Raw genomic sequence first — 13,577 nt, forward strand, 5'->3', positions numbered from 1 at the left:
AACAAATGTTGAATGTCAATTTGAGAGAGTATACTAGAAGTTAAATATGACGGTTGTTGTAATGCCTAGGTCACATATAAACCGGGCCCCGTACGATTTTTTCTGACTCGCTCTGTATGTGTCCTCTGGTATCCGCACCTCCTGTATTTAAAACTGCGTTGTACATTTCAAGATGCCGCCGTGAGGGACCCGCACGGGCAATATTCATTTGAAATGGCCCCCGGACGGCAGACGCCTGTTGTTGTGCATTTAACCCGGGGCTCTTGAGGGGCCATAAGGGCGCTGTAGGGTACACATACGGAACCCTTGAGCACCGCAAGGCGCCCGTAAAGATTTGTCATGAGAATTGACCCCCAAAATCGTGAAGGGCCCGTCCGGGCACCGTACGGAGCCCGCATGGGACCCGCAAGGTGCCCTACGGGCCCTTTACGGGCTTTCTACGGCCTAACGGTCAGATTAAAACGCCGGGAGAATTGGGAGCAGCCAACTCAGCACCACGGCGCCCGTACGGCTTAAAAAACTGTCCCGGCGCCCGTAGGAACTTTACGGCAACCGGCCGGACACCGGCCGAAAATTCCCGAAATGTCTGTTTTTACTCGCCGTACGGGCCCGAGAGTGTATATGTGAAAGCCCCATAAGTGATCATGTACGCAGTAAAGATCGTATACATTGCATCCCAGAAAAAACGAAACCGAGATTTATCAATGTTTTATCATAACTTGATCACAATTATAATTAATAAGTGACACATATTTGTAAAGCCTAGATCCTCCTCGTTCATCTGATGAAACTCAAATGATGCCAATTTCATGCATGAGTGATTAAAAACGATTTGAAAAGAGGAAACCAAAAAGTCATTTGGCAGGCGGTATCTGAATTTCAAAAAAATTCTAAAAACTTCATTTTCTGCCTTTTCATATGACACCTTAATCAGGAAAAATGAGCCAGGATTAACAAAGTTCTGTTTGTTTAAAGTAATGCTTGCATTTTCATAATTTGATTAAACGAATTCGTTTTCACTGGCTGCCTGCCGTAACAACAAACAGAGTTGACAAAAGACTTAACTCCGTTTCGTTGAGGATAAACTATGCATCAAGTCTTTGTAAATAGGGCTTTGTATGCAACTATTTATAATTGTTATTAAAGTACTCTCGATCTATTATGTTTCTATGTGTGGCATTACCCTTTTGTATTTTTTTTCAGAATGTCAAGGGGGTACCTTTGGTCGTGATTGCCTTCAGCAATGTCATTGTTCTCCAGAGGCTTGTGAGATGGAGAGGGGTCTTTGCAAGGGACAATGCCTTGATAGCTGGTTTGGACCGTACTGTCAAAGTAATTATACCCAAATTATGGTGCTCTGGTTTATCAGGCTTAATTGTTAGCTTAAAAAGGTTCAGATTAAAGACAACATCAGGTTCCATACAATTTAAATTGAACTATGTGTGCATGTATTTTTATTATTTTTAGATGTCATTCACAGTCTAGCTCCAGAAGCTTCTGAACAATTACTTTAACTTTAGTTTAAGCAAATTTATTTGAAGAGCCCCATGAGCATTAGCACCGGGCTTTATAAGTATCCATTATTATTAAGATTTTTTTGTGTGTGTTACAGACACTTGAACATGTACACACAGGTTCGAAAACTTTCCCTGGTATTGTTTGCTCTTTATAAAGTCAAATTTTTATTTTGATGAAGTTTCTCCTACACTGTACACGTATTGATTGGAAGTTAAATGTAAACCTGACCAAATTCTCCAAATGTTTCTCAGGCATTGGATAATTTCTGTAGTATTGTTTAGTATTGATTGTCAGGAGTATTGCATTGATATACATTAAGCAATTAGATGTTGAACGAAATAATCAGATTAAGATCATTTCTTGTCTGGGTACACCTGTATGTACATGTACAAGTTTATTACATAGTTTTTATATTCTTGCTTAGTTATTGATAGTATACTAACATAGTTAATTGACTGGGTTGCAATTTTCTATTGCTCTTGACGTGTACAGTTGTTATGATTTGTATTGTTGCTTGGATTTTCTTTCTAATATAAACAAACCTATTCCTATATTTGAGTATCATGATTGGTCAATGTTCTACAAAGTGTATATTATAGGATTTGTTTTTCATATGTATTGTGGATGAAATACATAAAGCAAGCAAATTTTGAATGAAATAATTGGTCTATAGTCTGATTGAGTGTTGTATGTGGACGTGTATTTAGTAAATATTTCATATCTTGGTTCTTGACAGGAATATCAAGATTGGTTCCAGTGAGAGTGAACCCATACCAACCATCTAGCTTCACATGTTATGTTGAGGGTATCCCTCTTCCTGATGCATCCTTAGTTGATCTTTTCAGACGTACTGGAATCACCTATAACACTACAGGAATCACCAGGGGATCTAGCACTGTCTCAGGGTCAGAACGAGCTGTTGTCTTTGATGTTGATAGTGTGCATCCACAGGAAGATGGGGGATACCAGTGCAGTCTATATCTTGAAAACAATGGCTATACCAGTACGCCTATTACCCATGCAACTTATGGTGAGCAAACTGCGTGAAATCAGTTTACCCTACTGTACTATACTGTAAAAAACTTGTTTTATAGAAATCGTTAATTCACTTTATGTGCAGAATCATTCTTAGTCATGCTGTCTGCATGCAGGGTACGTTACAGGGGATTGCATCAGTTATGTTGTTAGGGGCTATGGGATTTTCATGCCTATCATGACTATCATGACTATTGAAGAGGCAGGCACATGTCTTTCCTCTCCATGTCATAACAACCACATCACCACAAACAACACCAACTGTTACAACAACAAGTACCACAAGAACACCATCAACCTACACTACAACAACAGCCACAACAGCAGTAAAAGCTAAATTTTATGAACTATTTCTGTCTCTTTTCCTTTTCTTCAGTTCTGCCAGTCATGGAGAAAGCACCAATGATAGTGAGTACTACGTCAACTACGGTAGGTCTTCGATGGAATGCATGGTCTGAAGAAGATGACATAGGTGATCCTCCTTTGGTAGGATATGAGGTCTTTGTAAAGAAGGATGCTGACTGGGTAACGGATCAGAGAGTACAGCAACTCACAACATCAACCATCGTTAGTAATCTGACACCCGACACAGATTACATGTTTTGTGTAGCAGCACGTGAGGGAAGGAACAGGTGGAGCAGGACCTTTGTCGCCTAGCAACAGGACAATATCTCGCTGTAGAAGTAAGTTTTGTTAAAAAGATAATTAATTGAACGTGCCAGGGGTTCGTCATGATTTCAAAGTGCAGAGTAAACATTTTGAGGATGGTTATTTTTCTAACTTTTTCAGCTTGATATATACATTTATTTACAAGAAAGCATACGTATTACATTTATAGTTAATGATTTAGACATACATTTGAGATATTTATGCACTTTTCAATGATTGAAGGTTCTTTAACATATATTCTCCTTTTTAATTGTTCTATCTTTCTGAAATTTGACACAGAAAATTTGTCTAAAAAATATGTATTTTACCTTATATGTTTATAGTATCCTTTAGTGTGTTTTGCCGAACTGTAGTTTCAGTTTTAACTTTTAAAAATTTAATTCAACATCATTTGAAGAGCACCTGGTGTACCAATGTATGATTGCACCATGACGTGCATGTACATGTAATAAATTCATCTATTATAAGTCCAGCCCACTTTGTTTCTTCTATATAATTTAAAACGTCAGAACCCAGTGCTTCTCCAACTGGACTACAGGTGGCAGCTATCAACCCTAAAGAGCTTGAGGTGACATGGGAGGTATGAACTTCCGTAAAAATAGGTGTTTGGTCAATTAGTGAAATGTAGTTGGAATAAAAGACTCGTCCTAAAGACAAAAATGCATATTACTGTAAATAGTCATATTTTTAATTACATACAGGTAGAACTTCATCGTTAGGATTAGGATATCACCTCGATTAGACATAATTTACCTAGTAGGTATAAAACAATTCCCTCGAAATATGCCAAATAATTAAGAACTACTACACATCACTAACTATCACGCCTTTGGCATTTTGGATGTTTCCTTACGTACCTCAACGTTTGCCTAAATAAAATACGTCTTGTGAAGAAATAAAAAGTTTCCTACTTGAAATTATGAGATGTTTGGGTTTATGAAATGGAGTTTTGATTTAATTCCACAGGAGGAAGCAAACATAAGCATGTTTTATGATCAAGATATTGTTGTTCAATTAGCAAAAGGCTCAATCACATTGAATGCAGAATCCCTACTAATGCGAGAAATTCGTAGACAACATATGATAACATCTTGTAGTTTTGTTTATTAGTGTGAAAGTAACTTCGTTGATGTGGTTGTGATGCATGTAACATGTAGTTGTATTTGGCATTTAATGTTCAGCACCTACCCTCGGAATCGGCAGAATGCAGGAGTGGAGTGACCCATTATATGATCTACTACACTTCCACTGGGTCAACTTCTTTAAACTCTGTCATGGTTCCTAACAACACAAGCTCCTACACATTAAGAGGGTTGGAAACCTATCTGGACTATACCATCCAACTGACTGCATCGAATAAAGACGAGGAGAGTGACAGGAGCAGTGAGACTGCCAGCAAAACACTTGAAGAAGGTTGGCGTTTATCTTCGGAGGGTTTTTGTATTTCTGAGGGTGGGAAGAAGTTGATTTGCCTGTTAAGTGACATAGTTAATATTCTTGTCGATATCTTAGTCACAACATACGTCCAACATGACTATTTTTGTTGATTTCATTGTATACCTTTAGTTGCATCTACAAATTTAATTGATCTTGATTTAGTGAATTTCATTTATTCTGCTAGACCGCAAAATGTATGGTTCGTTTACTGCTAATTCGTTAAATCCAATTCGATTAGACCTCGGTCTAACTTCTTTGTTAAACTCGACTTCAGACGATGTTTAAATCTAGCATCGGTTTGAATGTTAGTGTAGTATGGCCGAATATGTTTACACGCTAGATATCGTCTGATATCATCAAGAGCTATGAAATTTCAATATATATATATATATATATATATATATATATATATATATATATATATATAATATAGAAGTGTTATTATAATAAACTACTTCTTTCTTTATTATATAAATCGTTTGCATGTATGCATGACTGTTTGAGATATTAGAGTACTATTTCCTAATGTCATTTAATTTTCACTGTGATTCCAACTTCTTCTTTTTAGTTACTCGTTATATATTTGTTTTCTGGAATTAAGAATCGTTCTTACCTGTTAAGACAGACTAAAACTAGTAATTGATATTCTGGAATATCAATACATAAGTTTACCATATTCCAGTGCGGCATTTTTATAAATAATTTTCTTCGTAACAGTTGCACCTAGTCCTATCACTGTGACTATACCGCAGAGTACTTCAAGTTCCTTCACTGTATCCTGGTCTACCCCTCTACCATCTAACATCAATGGTAACATCCAGAAGTATATCATCCGCTACCAGCGAACTGATCCAGCTGGTGATGGCAATTATGAGATGGAGGAAGTATTGACCAGTGCATTTGATGGGGAATATATTGTGATGGACTTGGTCAGTGCAATCAACTATACAGTCCAGGTAAGATATCTTGACCTCAATCCTTAATACCCAACGATTAAAGATAATGTTCAATCTCTACATATTTTAGTACAAGCTTTCAGTCTTTAGTACAATTATTGTAGAATGAACTGTTATCCTAAGCGCTGTTAATGAAGCTATATATCTTTAGATTAAATCACAAAGTGATCTCTTTCATTATTGTGCCATTGGTCTAACAAGCAATGATCCCAATTACATGCGTGATATTGCTATTTAAAAATAAATCACATTTGTATGCTTTAATGGCATCTAAATATTAGCTGTTATGATGCGGCCTCTTATAATAAATGTAGATTGGTATTTTTTCCAGGATATGAATATCTGATTGAAACGATTATTTTTTGCGTGTTTCGAGTGTGGATGATGTTTGATTTGTCATTATTTCTGCAACACCTTTTTTCTTCTTCTTCTTCCACGCTTGTCAGGTCCAAACTGTCAATGGAGCTGGTTCAAGTAATTGGTCCGAACCAGTGAATGCAAGGACCATCCTCTCAGGTAAGAGCATGAATCGAATGAAACTTTTTCTACCCTGAATGTCAAACTTAAAAACATTGTGTAGGTAATGGGGTTTATTAAAGGTAAAGACCAGTTATGGTCATGCGATTGCATTGTGAAAGAAACGTTGTGGTATCGATCAGAAAAGGTTGATCATCTATGGTAATATACCAAAGGAATGGAAAATCGAATTAACAAAGAGGCAAATTTCATTTCATGATCTAAAAATAGAATTTATGTTTACAAAAAAAACATTCCAATTTGAATCGGTTTGTTCGAAAAATCTGTACAGGGCATGCATACAAAAAATGCAAGACGTCCCTGTCAGTTTTCAGAATTTACATTCATCATACAATCTGTCGGTTAAAGAAATTGAAAAGGTTTTTGTCCGACCAAGAATTAGTACTTTAGATAATAAACTAAGAGAATTTCAATTCAAATTGCTTTATAAAATTGTTTATGTCAATCGTTATTTATACAGGTTTCAATTCATATTAAGTGATAAATGCTCATTTTGTGGAAAAGAAGAGGAAACATATAGGCACATATTTTTTGAATGCGAAATGGTGAGAAAATTATGGGATCAATGTAGTGATAGTTTGGATATTCCAATCCTTAAAGATATGAGCTGGAAGGAAGTTCACATTGGATTAGACGAAATAACCGAAGATAGGCAAATGATTAATCACGTGGTTTTATTAATTAAATATTTGATATTTATTAGTAGGGAAAAAAAGAAGCCTCCAAGTATTGAAGAAATAAGAGAGAAAATATTCAAAAGTAAACGGGAAGAAAGAAAGAGTGCTACTGAACGAAATACGTTGACGCTCCACTATAAAAAATGGGAACATCTCAAGGTAAACATGGATAATATGCAAGAAAATGCAAGGGATGAGGAAAGGGGGGGGCCTGCCCGGTTCACAGCTGTGTGTGATTGACCGGTCTCGACTGCCATAGACTGCCCACGTCTTCTTGTATCGTTTTTTGTTTTTTTTTGTTTTTTTGTTTTGTTTTTTTTGTTTTTGTTTTTGTTTTCTTTTTTTTTTGGTTTTTTTGTTTGTTTTGTGTTTGTTGTTGTTGGTTTTGTTTTTAACGGGGGTAGGGGATTTAACAAACTTTATTCATTCGATATAACTAAGTTGATTGTAGTCTGTACTTTGTTCCAATATGTTATAAATTATAATATGTAATAGGGATACTAGTAACACAGAACAAAATATAGAGGGGGGGGGGGGTTATAACAATATTAATTCATTCAATATAATTGAGATTACTGTATTTTGTACTCTGTAATTGGTTTCAATATGTTATATATTACAATTTGTATGAATTAATATTATTTATTGAGTGAATACAATAAAGAATATTACAAAACAAAAATCTAGCATCTAGCATCTGCAAGGTTCTGGAATCATCAAAATGATAAGAAATTTGGCCCATTCTTCGTAAAGTTACAAGCACTATACACAGAAAGATGTATATGGGCCTACCCTATATCGCTCACAGACCATGAGAGAAAAAAAATTACCAAATATATGAATTAGTAGGTGGTTTCCCGGCAATTTTTTTTTCATTATGTATTAGTTAAAACATATTCTTTCACATGATTTGTAATGAGAGCTTCCATTTCATTTTTCGAAATTGGGGCGTTTCCAATACTGGTCTTTACCTTTAAAGGATGTAGAGGCAAAACGCACTCGGCATGTAATTAATTGGTCTTTCATTTTCATATGTTCTATATTACTCCTGCTTTGTTTATAATACAGATGCTTTTAGTTTATTTTCATTTTTTCCCCTTAGATATGCGACTTTAAGCATTTGATTTCAAGAGAATTACGAGCCTTACAAATCTTATTTATTATTATTATCAATATTATTATTAAATAAGAGCTAGGCCTGCATGTCAGGTCAGTAGTATGTAACCGTCAGATATATGAAAATATGATAAGAATAGACAAAGTGTCAGTTATGTATATGAACGTAAACATAATCTACACAAAATCAACAAAAACTTTGCGAAACAGACCATCAAAAAGTTTGCATGAATCATGATTGCATAACTGTCATGTATAATGTATATGTATTTTTTTTCTACAAAGGTAACGAGACCAGGATACCTATAGGGGCTGTGATAGGGAGTGCGATAGTACCCCTCGTTATCATCGTAATACTAATATTGACTGTGGTGATGTATAGAAGGTAAGTTAACTCGGGGGGGGGCACTCGTTTTTCCGAAGGTTCGCATTTCCGAAGGTTCATAATTCCTAAACACAAATTTCCCATGCCTAGGGGTTCATAATTCCGAAAAAGAAAAAGGGTTCATAAATCCGACCATTTGTTGTATTATTCAGAAGGTTCGTTATTCCGAAGATTCATAACTCCGAAAATGGATTAAGGTTCATATTTCCGAAGGCTTATAATTCTGAAAATTGAATAGGGTTCATAATTCCGAAAATGAAATAGGGTTTAAAATTCCAAAAATGAAAAAGGGTTCACAATTTCGAAAATGAAATATAGGTTTCATAATTCCGAAAATGAAATAAGTTTCATAATTCCGAAAATGAAATAAGGTACCTTAAAAGGAGGGAGGGGAGGTCGAAACGACTGAGCAGCCCCCGCCCCCTCTCTCTCTCTCTCTCTCTCCATTTCCATATTAAGGGCCCAAGGGTGTGTATGTGTGGGTTGTGTGCACGTGCGTGTGCGTGAGTGTGTGTGTGTGTGTGTGTATAAATTCAATGATGTAACAAAGGAGAAGGAAATAAAGGTTGTTTTAAATTTAATTTCACTTCCAGGAACAAACAAAGACGTTTAAACGCTGAATCAGCTGCGTCGCCACCAAATACTGCACATGATACCTCCTCGAAGTATGGGAACCCTGCATATGATGGCTCAGACACAAATACATACCAAGATCTTACTACAGACACATCGAACAACCAGAATTGTACCGACCCCCATACCTATGAAGATCCCATTGGCCGCGTTACCTATCAAGATGTCATATTATCAGATCCGGGAGACATTTACGCAGAAATATAGATGCAACCCAAGCATGGCTGATTTTCTACATGCTTATACTCCGGTACTAGAATTATAACGAGACTTAAACAGGCATTTTCAAAATGTTATAGAAACAGCATATATATGTCATGTGATTTTTTTAATCATTACTCGCTCGCAAGTAAAGGGTGGATATGGTAAATATAACTATGTCTTAGTTCTTCAAATTAAGTTTCATTTACAATGCAAAAAGTCCTGTTTTAAGTTATTCACTACTTTTGTACAGGAAACATTTGTATTTGTTCTTCACTTGAGGCAGTGTAATATTCCTCAATGTCATATAATTATAAGATGTGTAGATTATATAGATTTATCAAAATCTTTTGCCCAAGGCAGGCAAAATGTTTTGCTATGAGCTTATGTAAGAATATATATTACTCAGTCTATTACCCACAAGCACCATTGTCTAAAAAAATTAGTATAATTTCTAGAAAACACGTCGTTCACACTTGAGCATAAGTAACTGCATGTACATACATGATAGACTTCGCTTACTTCTTCACCTGTATGGTCGCTTGTTTGCAACACATGCGATAACAACAATGGATGGAGGGATTGCTTTGTGCAGGGAAGAATTGCCAATCAAAGAGTTTACTACTTCTAAGAATTCATAACTTTTATTCAATTTTTCACCAATTTGCTTCTCCGATTTTTCTGCTTTCTTTTAGTAAAAATAGATTAATACTATTAAAGGTTTTGGATATTATTTTCTATTTGTATGTATCCTCGATAGTTGTAAACATATACATTTCAGCTTTTTAGCTGCAGCATGCGCATCGCTGTACTTTATATTTTTTTAAATAAAACCTTGATTTGAATTGAAAAAAACGGTTGATTTTTGCTTTTAATGGAGGGTGTCGTAACAACTAACAATGCATTGTAATACATTATTGACATAATATAATAAACATCAGAAGAAAAAAAAAGAAAAATGATAACAGTGCAGTTGAGGTAAATGAATAACTGAAGGTATTACAATTTGTGCAAAAGGTACTTTTTAAGTTTGGATTTGACTTTATTAAGGGATTGAGATTTCTTAATATTTTCTGGTAAATCATTCCAGAATACAAGGCCATTGTGCGATAATAATTTTGAGATAGGGAGGATTCTTACAATATGATAATCAGATTTTACCCTGGTATTATAGTTGTAAAAGTCAGAATTTCTAATAAACAAAGAACAAAAGTTAATCTGTAATAATTTGTGTATAATATAAATGCTTGTTTATTTAAAAAAACATGATTATATAATTCATATATTGGCAAAATATTAAACTTTTGAAATAGTAGGGCAGTACATGATCTAAATCATATCATTCTTACTAGTCTTTTCTATGAGATTAGAATTCTGTTCAATAAATATTTATAAGACGATCCCCGAACTATGAGTCCATAATTATAATATGGTAATTAATGTAATACAACAGTAACAATATATTTCATATTATCATTCATATATATATATATTCAAAGAAATGTAACAGTTTCAACTCTCTGTACCTCAGCGCTATCAATGAATAATCCAAAAGAGTTTAATAAATATAATTTCTTCCGTTTTCTGAATATTTAAAGTGAAATTATTAACAGAGAACCACTCCTGGGCCCTGTTTTACAAAACTTGTCATCCGAGTGACAAATAACAGTTTTTTTTTTTATAAGCTAGAGAAATCCTTGCTTCTGATTGGTTATCAGCAGATTTATCACTGATTTTTGTCATTTGTCATTGAAAAAAGGCTTTGTAAAACGTGTCCCAGGACTTTAAATAATTTAAATTTCATATTGTGATACAAATAACCCAAGTCTTTGTTACAGAAAAATAGATTTGTATCATCAGCAAAAAGAATACATTTTAGCATTTTCGAACATAGATAGAAATCATTGCTATATAATTTTGTTTAAAGAGGGCCACGTATAGATCCCTGAGGCACTCCACAGAACACTGGTTCAAGCTCAGATTTACAAGAATTAAATGTAACAAACTATGTTTGATTGCTTAAATAACTGTATTAAATTACAGGCATTGCCTCGTATTCCCCAACAACAACAAACTACATCCATCTTATCACCCATACAAAAAGCACATGGAATCTTAGAAAGTACATAACTGTACACAATTTGTATAGACATCTGTGTATAATACATAAATATATAAGCACACATTAAAGGTTGATTATCAATAAGTAAAACACTGAGCACATGGTTTTGAAAGATATATGATTACATTTAGTGAAAATAATGTAGTACTGATCTTGCTCTGAAAGCACCAAATAAATCAAAAATATCTTACTCATGTATCTATAATTGTGGAATAATATTTGAGTAAATCCCTTGTGGTATAAAAATATGACAATATGTAAATCATTTGAAAGAAATATTTTATGATACATAATCTGGTAACTAAATATTCAATAAGATACATAAATTTTCTCTATCCAATTTCATTTAGTAGCATGGTATATGTCACATTCATGCCCTTTCTATATCTTTCCTATATCTCTTTTTAAAAGCTTTAGCTTTAAAACATAGTTTAATTTTATTCTTAACCTATAAAGCCTCAATGACCAACACACACAATGTAAAAGAAACCCTGCTAATTACTAGAAAGAGGAAGAGGAAGACTCAATTTTATAAGGCAAAATTACTGCTTATATGATAAGCTTTAATGGTAATGATCTAAATATAAAAATTAAAATGATTGCTGTTCAAGTAATGCCAAAAAAGTCATCTTTTAAACCATTCTCTCACAAATAAATGTCAAAGAAGATCTTTATGAATATTGATCAATCTAAAAGAGTAGAAAATATTAAAATAGTATATTAATATCCAGAGTGAGAAGATTACTGGTACCATAAGACCAGCCTTCTTTAGGTCAGCATACCTTGTTTGTCCAGCGCTGACGACCCTTTATATTCACAAGTGTAGCCCATATGTTCAATAGCGTATTATAACATGACCCTGTATTTTTGTCTGATTCAAGTACAAGGGGTTCAATGCTCTTCTGGCTCCTACTTTATGATATGAAACTTTGGTAAATCTCACCCATTGCACAATTTGAAGTAGAAAAAACAAATCCATTTTAATAATATTAATAATAGCTCATATAGATTCAGGCTTACTCACACACAATGTATGCATTTTTCACTCCCTGGGGAGCATTCCAGCCAGGCGTCATTTTTTACAAGCACACACTTGCTAATCTAAGCACATTAGCTTTCGCATCCTACCGGGTACCCATTTAACACCTGGGTGGAGAGTGGCAAATGTAGATCAATGTCTTGCCAAAGGACTTTAGTGCCGCGGTGGGACTTAAATCGCGGACCTTGTGATCCACAGTCCGGTGACATATCCGCTCGACCACGACACAGTTATTCGTCTGAATTCAGACCCAGAGAAGGTGTTACAACTATATGAGTTGAATGTCACTGACACATGTAAAGGATTGTGTGTAATGAGCTTGTACCCTGCATATAGCTGTAGCTGTCAGAATTCCTACAGTTATATTACAGTGTATTAGCTGGCATTGGTGAACTATTAGATCATACACAAGGAAAATGGAAAATAATCCTCTAAATGATCATTTTCATCTTGGAAACCCCAAATTTGCAAGTGAGTATAGTTGAAAACGGTCCCTGAATCAGGTCATCTAGCAATTATTTTTTATCTCAACCTCTGTTTCTGCAAACCCTGGAAATTTAAGCTCGGCCTGATCGAGCTATGATAGCCTTGAAAATGTAATCCCTCCTCAAGGCCTTCTTCATGTTCCCCCATTAAAGGACAAGCCCACTCGAAAAATAACTTACTTTCAATAAAAGCAGAAAAATCAGACAAACCAATCAAAAAAAGTTTGAGCAAAATCGGATAACTAATTAGAAAGTTATGAATTTTTGAAAAAGTTTGTAAAACTATGGAACAATGAGAATCACAACACAAATTGCGAAGATGGTTATCAGTTTGTGACGTCATGTCCTCACAACTTATCAATTGCTTTACATAGTTTAATCCCATTAATTTCCCTTTTTATCCCCCAAAACTTGATTTCCCCATACCTGTGCCCAGGTTATATGATTGTATCATATTGCGTGCATGACATTTCCCAAAAACTTTTATGAATTTTGAAGAATTGATACTATTTTCTGAATATTGTATTTCATAATTATTGATTTTTATATAAATAGTTTATCAAAATTCAATATTTTCATGATTTAACTGGACAAAAATTACTCTTTATTTGTGTATCCACACAAACACATATTACTAACAATCTTAACTTGGATGCTGGTGTGAAGAATTAAGATTCTTAGGGTGAAAATAGAAAATTTATATTATCAATATACAGAAAATAATTAGTGGATAGTGAGGACCATACGTCACAGACTCATGAGTGAGT

The 13,577-nt window shown here is 34.6% G+C and overlaps 1 protein-coding gene across 1 annotated transcript; it reads left to right on the top strand.

Annotated features, from left to right (window-relative positions):
• The first annotated feature begins 1,211 nt into the window (after nucleotides 1-1,211).
• On the top strand, nucleotides 1,212-9,178 carry LOC105447585 (neogenin-like). Its single transcript, XM_030974750.1, has 9 exons — nucleotides 1,212-1,332; nucleotides 2,255-2,548; nucleotides 2,930-3,236; nucleotides 3,732-3,802; nucleotides 4,404-4,635; nucleotides 5,377-5,615; nucleotides 6,062-6,131; nucleotides 8,231-8,330; nucleotides 8,924-9,178. The coding sequence occupies exons 5-9, from the start codon at nucleotides 4,452-4,454 to the stop codon at nucleotides 9,168-9,170; spliced, it is 840 nt and encodes a 279-aa protein (XP_030830610.1). The 5' UTR covers nucleotides 1,212-1,332; nucleotides 2,255-2,548; nucleotides 2,930-3,236; nucleotides 3,732-3,802; nucleotides 4,404-4,451; the 3' UTR covers nucleotides 9,171-9,178.
• Nucleotides 9,179-13,577: the final 4,399 nt, after the last annotated feature.

This window comes from Strongylocentrotus purpuratus, unplaced genomic scaffold, assembly GCF_000002235.5.
Source record: "Strongylocentrotus purpuratus isolate Spur 01 unplaced genomic scaffold, Spur_5.0 spur5_scaffold_7, whole genome shotgun sequence".
Taxonomy (NCBI): Eukaryota; Metazoa; Echinodermata; class Echinoidea; order Camarodonta; family Strongylocentrotidae; genus Strongylocentrotus; species Strongylocentrotus purpuratus.